Genomic DNA, 16,385 nt, shown 5'->3' with positions numbered 1-16,385 from the left:
GGTTCACCCTTAGGCCACCATAAATTGTGACGTGTTAAGAGGCTCCCTCTCATGTGTTTTGTAGTTACTAATTATTCCAAGTTTACTTTGGATAAAATAGTCAATTTGAGTCTTACTACTGCCATTTTGATGGAAATAGGTAAAGCATTCCTTGACGCTGCAGGTTTACATATTTGCTCATCTTGCATAAATTCATCAGTAGTTTATCCCTTGTTGTGGGACAAACTCTATTCAGAGATGCATTCACATCTCCCGCAATTATTATTTCACAGGTTGGCCTGTATTTATGTATAATTTCTCTTAACACATCAAGCGAGTCATATTCTAGGTCAGCAGATGCCTTACCCCGACATGGCAAATATACTCCAATAAGAATTATTGGTGTAGGTGTAGCATTTATCTTGACAGTTGCTATCCTTGGAGAACCATCCGGATTTTCCTCTATACTTTTACCTAAGTTATCTCGGTAACAGATGGCAATCCCACCCATGTCCCGTGGACGTTGGAGTGGTGATATCGGATCCATTTCATCCACGCATCTGACAAGACACCGAAATTTTGGTAAAAAAGACTGCAGCTCAGATTTTTCAAAGTCATATAACCAATGTTCTTGAAGGATTAAAATATCAGTGTCACATTGAAGTTTTTCTAAATATCTTAAAAAAATGCATCAACTTCAGAAATGACTAACATAAAGTATGTATATACTACGCAGCCAATAATTGCTAACTGCCAAATAATTACATATGTAGCATTATGACCCCCCCCCCAAAAAAAAAAAATTAAAAGAAAAAAGTCTAACAAAACAAAACCTGCGGAAATCTCTGAACATGCATTTCAAATTTCCTTTGGAAATTAGCATTTGAAAGGGGAGATACAATTACGTTTTTTGTCAGATTTTTGTTCCTGTTTTTCAATTTCTTATCAAATATGATACTTAGATCAAAGTATTTTTCCTTATTGACTATCTTCCATGTTATGCTGCACATGATATGTAACATTTTGAATTAGGATAGGTATATTTAAAATTTTTGGAATTTTGGAAAATGCTTATTTTCAGACCCTTCATCATTTTAAATTAAAAAAAAAATGCAATTGTTTATTTCGGCAAGCTATTTATCAACAGTTTTACCTTTGTTAAAAGAATATTTACTTCATTATCTCAAAATATGGACACTGGTTATGGTTAACTATGGTTTATCTAATATGGTTAACTATTTCTATGGTTTACTGGTTTCTACATCGAAGTTGTTGTTTAGTAAAAAATATGAAAACTCTTTTTAAGTTGTCAATGATCCTCTAATCAATGCTAAAATGTCCACTATTGCCAAATTTTATCAGATAAAACATAATTATGATTTTGTAACAAATTTTATTGTTATTTCAGCCATTTTTACAGAGCTATCCCCCCTTTCCAATGGTATTTGAAATGCTTACTTTGAGATTTCTGCAAGTCAGATTTAGGTACATCTTTTTCTGTGCTTAATTTGGTCATAATGCTATAGCTTTGAACTTAAAAAAATTAATCCTAGACTTTCTTTTATCATAGCTTTCCTTGAGTGGTATGAAACCTTGTGCTACAGCTACAAAGACATCCACCCATTAAAAACTACAATTCATCATTTTTTAATATAAATTTTAAAGAAAAAACTCAATTCATCAATTGGCAATATAACTTTATTGTCATGTACAGAATATCACAGATAACAATCCAAAGGTCATCTTAATAAGTCAAATATAAGTAACTAGTTTAATTAAATTAATTGGGTAATTAGATTCCTAGTTTTATGAATTACTGTGTTTCCTTCAAAACGATTTTTGTAGCCCTTTTTATCATACTGATATGTGAAAATTAAAAGTCATTCACCTTTACTTAATTAACATAAATATATGACAGTACACTTGGTATTAGTGTTACATGGAGAATCAATATCCATTCGTGATTATACATGGAGAATCAATATCCATTCTTGATTATACATGGAGAATCAATATCCATTCTTGATTATACATGGAGAATCAATATCCATTCTTGATTATCTATTGATGACTACCACTGCTGTCAGTTATTTCTATGCAGCTATTAGTAAGCAATATTACCCATAATGCACAGTTTCTTTGTGTAAGATTACATGGAGACAGGGAATGATGTCTCATTGGATTCCTATTTTGCAGTAAGATAGTCACAACAATAAATATACCAATCTAACCAATAACTGAAGATGCTTAAAAAAATAGCCAATTATTGGTCTAATTGATTTTAATCTTTGTCTTGATAGACAGTTTTGTCCCAATGTTACAGTAATGTAGCTCACTTAAAGAAATAAAATAAGCAAATACACAATAATAAAATAGAATTGACATCTTGAAGTAAGCTCAAAACTCAGTATGATCTGAAGTAAGCTCAAAACTCAGTATGATCTGAAGTAAAAATGGTTCTCCTGAGAACACATTATAGAAGTATATATAAAAAATAGTAACAACAGCATTTTAAAACAAATCTTCACACAAATAATAAGTATAGGACAATATTAGGTAAAATTGATCATCTGACAAACAACAATTATGGGACAATCCTGGGAAAAATTGATCTTCAGACAAACAAGTATGGGACAATCCTGGGTAAAATTGATCTTCAGACAATCAACAAGTATGGGACAATCCTGGGTAAAATTGATCTTCAGACAAACAACAAGTATGGGACAATCCTGGGTAAAATTGATTTCCAGACAAACAACAATTCTAGGTAAAACAATACTCAACTATAGCAACATATCAATGACATTCTAAAATATGTAAAACAAAAATGAAAATAGATCTGGTGGGACAAATACATGATGGACAGATTATAAAACGGACTAGAATTACCATAGCACTAACTCATAAATTTCAGAGTACTATTTTTCCACTTATTTCATCATTGTGAAAATAGAGAAATTAAGTGAAAAGTCATATTTTTACAGTTGTCATAACATAACCACGACCACTAAATAATGCCTGTATAATATTCAAGTGACATGTTATATTTTTTTTCAGACATACTGGTAATTGTAGGATAGAATAGATAAGATAATAAGGAACAAGAATACAATTTTTCTGAATACAACCATTTAAAACCTGTGGATTTTCAATGCAATTCTTAGTTAAAACTAACCAAAAAAAAATAAAATATTTTTTTTTAAATTTAAGGCAATATCTAACTATTGTACAAGTTGCAACATCTCTTTTTTCAATACACAAAAGCTCATACAAGTTTAAATTTCAGATCCAGAAAAGCAATATGCTCAAAACCTTAAGAAGAACAAAAATACATAAAATACAAAAAAAACACTACTGTGTCATGTCTTAGTCCTATAATATTTTAGCATAAAAAATAAATAAAAAGTTATAATGCCATAAATGCATTTGGAAGGATTACAGTAAAAAATAATAAAAAAAAAAGAAGATGTATAACAATTTATGGTAAATATGAACAGAGACACTTCAGACTCCGAAACAATATAGACATGAAAAGAGATTCTTCGGACCCTGAAACAATATTGACATTTGGCACAAGTATACTGATATAAAAATTAACAACTATTTGTAAAGATTAAAAGTGAGTGAAATGAGTTATAGGAATTTAAATGTTAATAACATAAACTTGTATTTAATTTAGAAATGGGTCAAAGACGGAAATTGCCAGGTTGCCGTAAAGTTGGTATAAGGAAATAGCATTGCGACAAAACCTGAAATCCCATTCCACAATATGGGACCCCATACCAAAGTTGCATACCAAAAAATGGCTGTGATCTATAGTTGCTGTGAAAAATGTTACAAAAATATTCTCCCCAACCAATGGTCTACAGGCCCAACCAATATTCACCTTCTTTATGCCGAATGGCAAAAGTGCAAGCCAGCCAAAAAGTACAGTATGCAAAAATCAAAATCAACCCTTTCAAGTTACTAAATGATAGTAAATATGGATATTATGAATTCTTAGATTTCTCATCAATTTTACTACACACAAGACTATCCTTTCTATATTGTAACTACATTTTTTTCCATCATAGTCTATGTTTTGAACAGTTTTATAAAATTATCTGACATTCAAAAGAATGATTTATACACAACCAGATTGTTAACAAACAAAGCAGTATACTTTGTAGACATCTGATTCAGTAATTTACCCATTTTCTCTCTCATAATTATAGTTCACTGTCATATTAACAGTGTCAGACTTACACCCAAATAAAACATAGGATGTTTTTAACAGCTAAGATCATAAGAAATATCTAAGTGATTTATAATTAAAACAACTTTTCAACAGGATGATATTAACAGCTATACATATTAATATAAACCAATTTGACATCTACACCACATTATTGGAAAGACTAAAAAATTCTGGTTTAACAAACGACTACTGGTTATAATAATGTTAACAAGAGTATCATCTACACAACTTCAGTTTGTAACATTCTATGTATTGATGGAATTTACAATACAGATAATTATTTCAATTTGTCATAATAGATTGCATAACAACACCCTAAGTTTTAACAGTCCGACAAGGTTTTTATCAGGGGTATCTCATTTTATGCCTGACTATGTAATGTAAAGCTGTTGATATAAAGTTGTCTAAAATTTAGAATAAATTGTCAATTATCTCTTCATACAGTTCCTGAAAACATATGACATTCCTAATCTTCTCATTATTATAAACATTCATTTGATCATTCTTGATAATAAACAAACAAATGGTTTCTTCACTAATTTTTTTTTTTACATTTCTTTTGACCTATTTAAAGAGTTATTTTTATGTAAACTAAAATAATAGTTTATATAAATAAATTACAAGCAAAGTTCAGTAAGTTTCTATCCTAGCTCACGATCTTCATGTTCATAAACAGATCTAAGAACTTCAACTGGTTTCTTTTCATTCTCCTCTAAGTATGCACCATCTTGCATTTCATGTCTGTTATACAGCAGTGTATGGAAACCGTATTCACTGAGTCCCAAGTCCGAGGACAATAGTTTCTGCCAGTCCATGTTGACACTCATTAAAACATTCTAAATCAAAATAAAATATATAAATATACATAACAACTAAAAGATAGAGATTTATGATTGCCAAATATCTGCACAAATGTTACTCTGAGTATAAATATATAAAATCATATACACAATGAATATAGCTTGCGGTAGGTTAAGGGTAGATGGACAAAAATAAGTAACAATTAGAAAACACTATAGTAAGCCAGCCTGTAAACATGTTAACTCTGCAATAAAACTTAAAAATATATTCATTTTGCTGGAATTAATTGACTAAACTAAGTAATAAATGTCAGTCTACAATGGTTAATAATATATAGAACAGTTTTTGGAGAGTTTATTATCAAACCAAATTTCGGCTCCTCAGTTCTTTAAGTTCCATGTTTCAAGAAATTTAGTGCATGATGCTTTAAAGAACTTTGAATCTTGGTATGAAATGTAAATGGATACTTCTGTTTTCAAGTCGATACAAAATAAAACTCACATGATCAAACTTCCTGTTTCCAATCAATTCAAATTCTAATGTTGGGTCAAATGCAGGAGTTTTTGTCTTATCCAATGAGATGGAAAAGTTCTGTGGAATGTGGACAGTAGAAGGTAATGGGCTCTGTATATCTAAGTGTTTCTCTAGCCAGAAAAAGTTGTTGGATACAATGTTGTACAAACATCTTAAATCATCAGCACCTGTAATGAGTAAAATGTGGTGTGTTGAAAAAAGGGGAATATGATTCTAGGCTCTGCCTATCAAACACAGAAATATTTGTACTCAATTAGCAATTGATAATGCATTGCTATGTTGTTACATTCCAGTGTGTCATTGTTCTGCTATGTTGTTACATCCCAGTGTGTCTTTAACCACTTCCTCACTGCACTGCTATGTTGTTACATCCCAGCGTGTCTACAACCACTTCCTCACTGCACTGCTATGTTGTTACATCCCAGTGTGTCTTTAACCACTTCCTCATTGCACTGCTATGTTGTTACATCCCAGCGTGTCTACAACCACTTCCTCGCTGCACTGCTATGTTGTTACATCCCAGCGTGTCTACAACCACTTCCTCACTGCACTGCTATGTTGTTACATCCCAGTGTGTCTTTAACCACTTCCTCATTGCACTGCTATGTTGTTACATCCCAGCGTGTCTACAACCACTTCCTCACTGCACTGCTATGTTGTTACATCCCAGTGTGTCTTTAACCACTTCCCCATTGCACTGCTATGTTGTTACATCCCAGCGTGTCTACAACCACTTCCTCGCTGCACTGCTATGTTGTTACATCCCAGCGTGTCTACAACCACTTCCTCACTGCACTGCTATGTTGTTACATCCCAGTGTGTCTTTAACCACTTCCTCACTGCACTGCTATGTTGTTACATCCCGGCGTGTCTTTAACCACTTCCCCATTGCACTGCTATGTTGTTACATCCCGGTGTGTCTTTAACCACTTCCCCATTGCACTGCTATGTTGTTACTTACATCCCAGTGTGTCTTTAACCACTTCCTCACTGCACTGCTATGTTGTTACATCCCAGTGTGTCTTTAACCACTTCCTCATTGCACTGCTATGTTGTTACATCCCAGCGTGTCTACAACCACTTCCTCACTGCACTGCTATGTTGTTACATCCCAGTGGGTTTACAACCACAGCCTCATTGCATATGTCATTTCTTACAGAACAACTTTGAGCCATTCATGTTTCAAAGCTTCCAAACTATTTGAAGCACCCAATGCTCCATCCCAAATATTTTATAATCTGTACAACAATTTTTTTTCCAATCAGTTTTATTTATTCTACAGAATATATGACTCAAATAAAAGAATCAATATATAAAATAACTTTTTACTAAGGTAAATCATCTATCTATAAGCAACTGGAAAAGAGGTTGCATGAGGTATTGCCATCAGAATTTCCCCACTAATTCAATATAATATCTTCATATAGTTTCTCAAACATGCTATATTTTCTACAGTGTAAAACCTGTAAAGTAGGAAGTTGGAGTACAGCAAAATTCAAAATTGGAAACAATGTTTAACTCAATATTTAATGTATCAAATCTAATATATGTGTAACAAATATGAAATTAGGTAGTATCAGAGAAAAATGCATCAACATTTTAATATTCAAAATGCTAGTCCTACAAGGTCTACTTCATTTCAAACAAAAAGTTTGGTCCAGTAAATCGTAAGAAATGATGTACATATCATCAAGTCAAACCTCTAGAATCTACACATTGGCAGCTAACAATATACTAATAATGTTCCTGTTTAACATACTAATTCTGTGATGTAGTATAACTCTATCTAGGTGAAGACCTGAATCTCATCATGTCAAAGCTAAATGTGAAATCAATCACCAGAAGATGATCTGGGGAAAATAATACAATTTTTTTTTTCTGACAAACAAACAATAAAGGTGATTGCAGTCCCCTCTAATTTGAATATATCTAGTCATTCTTCTGTCCATTAAAATCTTTTCCATGAATTGACTTCTGATCAATTCAATATACTGTATATACTCGCGTATAAGTCAGATTTTTGGGAGTAAATTTTAAGTTGTTAAGAGAGGTTCCAACTTAAAAGTGAGATCTTGGCCGTGGGTTAAAAATTCTACTCAGAGCAAGTGGGAGAATCAAGGAATTGACATGAAAATGACACCTACGTTAACAGTCAGATCGGCACCGTACTTGTGTATTGTAAATGTCGACCTATATGTCATATTTGTTATTGTTGTGTATGGTTATAAAGTGATGAAATAAATGAATATTTGCAGTTTTATTTTTATTATGCCTTACAACTAAACTATCTTTAATAAAATTTGTATTTCCTGTATCAGCTTCTTGGCTCTGTTATTTTCACTTGCATGTCACATGGTTGTTGAATATATCCGAATACCAAAAAGATGGCATGAAACATGGCTAAGCGATGTACCGTAGTCTACAAGTAATATTAGCAATGCTAAGAAATAATTAAAATTTAATTTTAAATTGTAATAAAACATTATCTTGATTGGTAATTCCATAACAATATAATGATTATATGTATGGTGTATATGTCAAAGAGAACTGTCTTGATTGATTTGATTGAAAAGAAAAAAATGAAAGATGATTACTGGGTAAAAAGGTGTTATAACATTAATGAGCAATCAATCCTTTGACCACCTTAATGGGTAATTAATTTATTAAAATCCTTTGATCTCAACAGGTGTCCAAGTTTCCGTTAAAAAATTGTTCTTCACAGTTCTTAGTTTTTACTTATTCTAATCTGGTCATTAGTCGTATAAACAAATTATTGTAAAATGGTGGTCACACTTGCATAGGTCACCAATAAACATTGAAGAATGATGACAACTCAAATGTTATATTTATGTAAATCATTTCAAATATGTACAGACCATTTTGATTTAAAAAAAAAAAAAAAACATACACGTGAATATGTTGATCGGACACAACGTACATCCTGGATGTAAAAACTTCCGCAGCACAAAAAAAAAAACAAAAACAAAAACAAACACATGATCTTTCTTCACCAAAAATTGTGCCCTTCCTTACAATTTCACTGATTGTTGTACCTGTAAAAATTCAGTCCAACTTATTTTTATTACTTCCAGAATTTTTGGTCTGAGAAGGGGGTTCTGACCTACACGCAGACTGACATACATGAGTATATATGGTAATGTTTATGTGTTTAAATTGTTATAATACAACACAAATACAAAGCTACAACTATAGTTTGTTTGTCAGTAAGTACATATATCCTACCCATGGGATTATCCAGAATGTTGCTAGCACAGACTGAGAACAACTGTGCTTTGTACTCATTAGTAGCTGCCTCTAAAGCTGATGTGTTCGGGACTTCAAAGATCCTAAAAAAACAGATAATCCATATTAATGACTTTGGAAAGCAGTATTGTAGACAGTGTTTAACTGCTTAATTTGTATACACAAACAATAATAATATCAGTTGTAAACTATAAATAAAACAAATATTGCATAGTTTTTTTCTGAAGTTGAAGGCATACTCATCAGAGAGTAGATCTCGCCATTTTCAAGACAGAAATAATTCTCACCAATCTGCTCACCAAAACTTTTTTTGTAATGAAAGTTGTTGTGTGATAGCTCATTTTTGAGAGCAAAATATCGGCAATCTGTTTGATGTTTTTCCTAAAATTTTGGGCAAGAACTTGTTTCACAGGCAAGGATGAAAAATTGGAAGGCAAGAACTATTCCTTGACCAGTAGACAAAGCAGGTAATTTCTTTGTCTATTACCTACAGTGATTTGCTATCAGTATACTGTACTGACTGATTTTCAAACAATCAAGACTTACTCAGCATTGAAGAAATTAGCAATATAAGTGACTTTTTCTGTTGTCCATTCCTTGTTCTCTTTACAATACTTCCCTCCTAATCTGGGAGTACTACTGCTCTTTGCTATGAAAGATAAGCAATCATTTAATTACAACAGATAATATCATGTGACAAATCTTTGCAAATGATAAATTAAATTTCTTTCAATATATGGCAAAGATTTTAAGTGCAAGCTTGTGATGTATAATATAGTATTTCAAAAGCAGCTTTACATGGAGTATTTGTAATTTAACTAATATCCAAGGTAGATTTAACATTCATTGTATTTTACTGATAACAAAATATTACAATATAATTGAAAATGTGTCACCAATACTGTTTACTTTTCTCTCAGTACTTACATAACCCCTAATGGTATGTAAAAGTTTATACCATGTTACATATGTGTTCTTATAAATAAAGCCTTTCTGTGCAAACTTGAGATGTAACAAACCTAAACATGACCATCCCAAATATTTCTTTCTTTTTTGGTGCATTTATTATGAAGTTTCATCCAGTTGTAGATAACTTGACAATCAAAACGGAAATAATGGTACAAAATATCCCATAATAACTGTCCTTTATAACATACCTTTTGTACTAACAAGGACATAGTAAACACATTCTGCCAATGTGTTGAGTTTTTCTTCCTGATTTTCAGTAACTATTATACCAGAAATCCGTTCAATGAAATTTTTATCAGTAAGGGATGATCTCAGACACATGGCTAACACCTACAGAGAATTATTTTGTACAATTGTTACAGTCCTTCTACATTCTGATATTTCTAATTTACCATACATTTTGTCGTACCACCATAATAGATACACATGATACCTTGGACAATAGTGATACAACAGTAAATCTTTCTAACTTATTTAATTATACAGAGAGAATAAATGTCAATATTTAATTTCATAAAGACTTATCAACAGTTATACATTTATATTTCTATATTGTGGAGAGAAGATAGCTTGACTGTTATTATCTTTATAACTTTATTTATATTTCTTTATAAACAGAACATCATTTGAAAGTACTTTTTTTGTTATAAAGTACATAAGTTTGACCACTCATAAAAACTTTCACAAAAATTTATTTTGTTGAAACTCTTTTTTTTTCTTTCTTCAGATTACCTAATATGATATGAAAAAAAATGGCCCCATTAAAAGAGAATATGCTGACCTTTAATCCTGCACTTTGATGAGGAGTTTTGATACTGTGAGATGAACATTGGTCTTGTACAAGTTTGAGTAAGATACATAAAGGAGTAGGAATAGAAAATATATCTCCAGTAATCTGTTCCAACAGCATGGTCAAACAACCATCTATCATCTCTTTTGTGGCTGTTAACAAATAAAAAAATATCAGGTGAAAACTAGAGGCTCTGAAGAGCCTGAATTGCTCATCTGGCAAACAGTGCAAAGTTAGTAGGCAATGATGCTATTTTCATCATCATTTAACTCGGAATAATGTTTATATATTGTTGAAACCCAAGCAAGTACAAAATTGGTGAATAAATTGCAGCCACTTTAAAAATGATTATCAAGTACAAAACTTTGCCATCACCATTCAACTCAGGATACCATGTTTCCTCTGAAAACCAAATATCACTGAAATCTGAGCAAGTAAAATTGGGAAAGAAAGTGGCAGCCATCTTGAAAATGGCCACCTAGAACAAATTGTTTTCATCACCATTCAACTCAGGACACCAGGTTTTCCTAATTAAACCAAATATCATTAAAATGCCAGCAAGTAAGAAAAATTGGTGAGAAAATGGCATCCATTTTAAAAATGTGCGTCCCTCCCCCAAACAAATTTTGTTGCTTCAAATCAACTGTGGATATCAAGTTTACCTTAAAAATAGCTTTAATGCTCATCATTTTATAATAGTCCAGGCAAAACGAGGAGAAACTGCATTTTGACCCCTATGTTGAATTTTTAGTTATGGTGGCCATGTTTTTTATCTGGAATAATTGTAAAAAATACCACTTTCAGAGGCCATAAATCTTAACAAGTCAATATTTTTTTCTACTATTTGCACCAAGAATAGATCTTATTATGCTTCATATTTTTCCAATTTACATAACAACTGGTTTGGACACCATATTACACAAAATATGAAATCAAACAAAAATTTTCAAAATAATACCAAAAATAAAAAAAGTGTAGTCCCTTTGACCCTTTATAACTTGAAAATCATAAAAGATATCTGAAATCAGATTGAAAAAAAGCTGGCAGATATTTTCATAAGGAATCAAATAAAACAAAATTTTTGAAATTGGACAAAAAATAAAAAAGTCGATTTTTTGGGGTGTGACCCCTTATAACTTGAAAACGGTCCAAAACGCATCAAATCTGCTTTGATACATTTAGAATAATTAAAATCGGAAAAAAAACAAACACTCTACAAGGGTTTTAATAAAACACCCATTTTTACCCTTTTTTGACCCCTTTTTCTAAAACTAGGGGCCATAAAGTCCAAATTAAATAGGAACTTTCCTTTAGTGGTTAGTAAAATCATATTAATTCCATAACAATTGGTCAACTAAAACTTATTTTTTCGGGTCATATCAAAAAAGAAGAAACTAACAACTCATTATGCAAAAAAGCTGTGTTCTAAATTTCAAACCATTCTACAACGTAGAAACTGAGAAAAATGTTATATGTGCAAACAAACTTAAATTCAACATGCTAATTTTAGAAAATCAACACCAATCAAAATTGAAGCTGAAAACTCAAAATATAAGACGCTGTACAACATCAGATTATGTGTACTAAATCTGAAATCATTCTGTCTTGTAGAAGCTGAGAAAAATGAGACTGAAACTTTATTTGGACAAACAGAGGAAAGAACAGACAAGGTGATTGCCCCCTAATGTGATTTGAGATTTATCTGTTATTTTGTGCGAGAACTTTTCAGAGTTGTTTTTATGAGGTCATTTATACTGAAGCATAGATACTACCATTATTTTCATGATACAGTTTTATTAAATTATATGATTTATTGTTCCACCATTATACATACCATCAGTTTTCTTAGGCTTAGAGGTAGTTGTTGCATGTGGAGGACAACCACAGGGAAGATCTGCTACAATACACATGATTGGTCTAATATTTGGCTTGGGATGGGGTTCTATCATTAACTCTTCTAACACTGGCTGTAAGACCCTACAAAACCACATACAATAGCTGATACACACAAAACACAAGTATTAGAAAATGATTCTAAAAGTATAACAGTCATCAGTGTAATGTGAATTTTGCTATGATTGTTGAAGGGATATAGTTATTGTTTTATTTCATTATGTTGTCTATCAAAGTACAAGATTGGTGAATTCTGGTGAATTCTGATATATACAAGAGAAGAAATCAGACAGTGGGTAGCACATGCTGAATGATAATTTGTAATTTACTAAAATGGTAAGAATAAAATGAGTTATATAGGAAGCACTACAAACTTTAAAATAAAGGGAAAAAATTCTTTGGCCTGTTCATAATTTCACTGATTTGTTATAAAGAACTCTGAGTCGTCCACTTTTGACACGGAAAAATTCCCATTTTCTCTGACATCACAATTACTTAAATGTGGTATACAATTCGACTAAGTCCTGCTCATATCAAAGAATCTGCCTAATTTCTACATGAAAAGGCTATTAAATGTTAATCAATATCACACTGAAATGTTTATACCTTCTTACCTAATAATAAAGGGTTCCATCAACTGGAACATGGACTCCATCCAAACAGGAATCTGAAAAAAAAAGTTATAAAAAGCATTGTAATTGAAATACTAATTTAAAGCAAAATTTATTTTTTTGTTAGTATTAAAATATTTAAAAAATACAACAGTTGAAGGTTCAAATCCATTAGAACATGACAATTACCTGAAGTTGGTCTACTACTAAGGCTACTTACAATAAAATCCTTTCCTGGCACAGTCTTTGGTTCAAAGACTTTCCAGTCATTACACCTGTAATAAAAAACATTTATCTAATTTTCAGATACAGACTTACTCTGACTATCAATGTTACTTGAAGTATAGGACATTAAATGGAAGGGTTAGAACTCCAGTTATCCAAAAAGTTATACAAAATATGGGATACTCCAAACATTAAATTATTAGAAATATACAGGATTAACTATTGGAATTTTCTTTTGAGATGGTAGGTGTTCCATCATTCTTTTTTTGTAGGGCCAAAATACATCATCAATTCTTATATAAAATAGTTTCTTCTTACACACAGAGAATAACAAAGTATTCCAGTAAGTCAAATTTTTGGGGGAAAGAAACTTATAAAAACAAATTAAACTTTAATCAAGGCTTTAAAAGTATAAAATGTAATAAATAACAAATACTTTAATAATCATCTCATCATTACCTATCAATAACAGGTAGTATGGTTTTAGCAACAGCATCGGGGAAATGTAAACATTCAGACAGAACTCTTGTCATACATTGGAATGTTTTTCTGACATTCTCCATCGATCCTGTCACAGAATGGCCATTCTCCCCCACTACACACTGAGTCAGTATCAGAATAGATAAGGTGTAGTCCTTCATTACTAATGCCTGTAAAAAGGAAAAAATTATTCTTAACATGATTTTAAAATATCTTAAAATAGCAGAGTAACAATATTGTCAATAAAACAAAAAATAGCTTTGTTAGAAATAAACACCATTTTGATTGGAACATTTTTAATAAAAAAATAAAATGATGAAAAATGCAATTTCCCTGAACTGTATTAGACAGATTGATTGTGGTCTGACACTTAATGAAAATAACTGACTTGATCTAAGCCCGTTTACCATAAGTGAAATGCTTCATATGATGTTATAAGTACTGAATAAAGAAACTGAAGCCTTACTGGTACTTAAGATATTGTACATAAAATGAAGAGACCAGGGACAACATGTACATGAAAAATACCTAAAAATTATAGAACTGCAAAAAGTTCTTAAGAATAAGTGTGTTTTACAAGTAGTCATAGCCCAGTCCTATAGAATCAGAATGTTTTACCAATAGAGTCATTGCCTAGTCCTATAGATTCAATGTTTTTTAATTGTAGTTATAGCCAAGTCATATAGAATCACAGTGTTTTACCAATAAAGTCATTGCCCAGTCCTATTGAATCAGTGTGATTTACCAGCAATTTCATTGCCCAGTCTTATGGATTCAGTATGTTTTACCTGAAGTCATTGCTCAGTCCTATAGAATCAGTGTGTTTACCTGAAGTCATTGCCCAGTCCTATAGAATCAGTCTGTTTTACCAATGGAGTCATTGCCCAGTCCTATATAATCATCAGATTTACACATAGTCATTGCCCTGTCCTATTGAATCAGTGTGATTTACATGTAGTCATTGCCCAGTTCTATGGAATCAGTGTGATTAACATGTAGTCATTGCCCAATCCTATTGAATCAGTGTGTACTACTTGTAGTCATGGTCCAGTTCTATAGAATCCATATGTTATATCTGTAATGTCATTGGTCAGTCCTAAAGAACCAGTATATTTTACCAGTAATGCCTGCTCCTAATTGGTGCAGTTTACCTGTAATTTCATTACCCAGTCCAATATAGTCAGTATGGTTTACCTGTAAAGTCATTGCCCAGTCTACCTCTGGTTGATTAAGTAGTAGTTTACACTGAACATATACTGCAGTTGTTGTCTGCATTTCATCATACCTATAAACATGTGCATAATACATTTTATTTTCATTTAAACAAACAAGAATATTTCTACAATGACAAATAAATGACATATTCATAAAGAATTATGTTAATATCATCACAATGAATCAGGTAAAAGAAAAAAAAAACAATTAGAACTAACCTGCCTAAGCCATTGTACCTAAAGACCCTTACAGATTGTACTAAAATGAATTAACACTGACTACACTCACTGTTTACATCCTGGTGGGAACATATCTGGCTGTATCCATGACAACCAGTTAGTGTTTGTTCCAGTGGTATTGGCAACGGGAGAAAATGTACCTGACTTCTGAGATTTCTCCATAAAACCTCTCTTGAATTCCCTATGGATATAAAATGTTCATTAATAATTGACAAAACAGTTATAATCCTTTTCATTAGAATAAAAGTTCAAAAGTCTTTACTCAATTAAGAAGTTATATCAGAGCTGCTGCAACAACAAAAAACATTTATTAACAATGTTATCTGAAGCCAGTCACTCATTTTTGATAAAACTATACTTTACCTGTATAAAATTTCCAGCGGTGAACTGACAATAGCCACAGCTGACAATAATGTAGTACATAGATTCTGAATGTTGTAATGAGGAATATGAGAATCACCAACATCTAACAACTGATACAGTGCTCGACAGGTAAAAAACAACATCTCAACAGTACAAAATAACACAGTAACAATATCACACCTGAAATATAGCAGGTAAACATTTTATAAAATTATCATTAGTAGAGGGAAATATATGGTCATTAAAAGCTGTTTTAAATTTTAAAGTTTTAAATTTTAAAGTTTCAAATTTTAAGCACTGAAAATATTGAAACTTATCTAATTTATTTGTTAATTGCTGATGAAGAAGATTCACTATTAGCTTTTGTTTTTGTTTCAAATATGTTTCTTGTTTGCAGGAATTAGATCAGCACCTAAACTGTGGAATGCGTTTGTATGTAGGTTGAGCATGAGCATATCTCTGAGCTAATATCTGTAGGGACTCTTGTAGAATTTCCCCAAATATTTTCTGTCCAAGTCTAGGTGGACACATAGTCCACAAATCATGTTGAAGTCCTCTCATATGGTAGTTCCACATTTGGACAGGGTAGGAACATCTTTCTCCCTGAAATTAAAGTTTATGTAATTCTCTAAAACTAGAAAGCATTATTGAATTACAGTACTTTGAAACATTTGAAAGTTATTGAATATCTTTCAAAATGTCTGATAATTAAGTATTAACTTTCACCAAATAAGTAACATGTCATATCAACGGATATCAATGAAGTTTTCATGTTAAAAGGGACA

At 31.6% G+C, this 16,385-nt stretch overlaps 1 protein-coding gene across 5 annotated transcripts in view; it reads right to left on the bottom strand.

Moving 5' to 3' along the window:
• Nucleotides 1-1,659: 1,659 nt before the first annotated feature.
• The window catches only part of LOC148623023 (uncharacterized protein KIAA0825-like), a 29,963-nt gene continuing 15,237 nt past the window's right edge, over nt 1,660-16,385 (bottom strand). For all 5 annotated transcript variants that reach the window (XM_088573476.1, XM_088573478.1, XM_088573480.1 and 2 more), the window contains 14 exons: nt 16,013-16,203; nt 15,601-15,780; nt 15,287-15,418; nt 14,978-15,068; nt 13,763-13,953; nt 13,299-13,353; nt 13,082-13,134; nt 12,409-12,551; nt 10,566-10,726; nt 9,973-10,114; nt 9,362-9,464; nt 8,795-8,898; nt 5,519-5,718; nt 1,660-5,052 (listed from right to left, as the gene is read on the bottom strand). In XM_088573476.1, coding sequence (XP_088429602.1) covers nt 4,858-5,052; nt 5,519-5,718; nt 8,795-8,898; nt 9,362-9,464; nt 9,973-10,114; nt 10,566-10,726; nt 12,409-12,551; nt 13,082-13,134; nt 13,299-13,353; nt 13,763-13,953; nt 14,978-15,068; nt 15,287-15,418; nt 15,601-15,780; nt 16,013-16,203 — 1,941 coding nt within the window. In that variant the 3' untranslated portion in view covers nt 1,660-4,857. The remainder of the gene's footprint in view (nt 5,053-5,518; nt 5,719-8,794; nt 8,899-9,361; nt 9,465-9,972; nt 10,115-10,565; nt 10,727-12,408; nt 12,552-13,081; nt 13,135-13,298; nt 13,354-13,762; nt 13,954-14,977; nt 15,069-15,286; nt 15,419-15,600; nt 15,781-16,012; nt 16,204-16,385) is intronic.

This window comes from Perna viridis, chromosome 3 (assembly GCF_037379345.1).
Source record: "Perna viridis isolate PV_CMFRI_1.1 ecotype Kerala chromosome 3, ASM3737934v1, whole genome shotgun sequence".
In the NCBI taxonomy this organism is placed as follows: Eukaryota; Metazoa; Mollusca; class Bivalvia; order Mytilida; family Mytilidae; genus Perna; species Perna viridis.
Note: the sequence above shows the minus strand (reverse complement) of the source record. Positions and strands in the feature narration are given on the sequence as shown.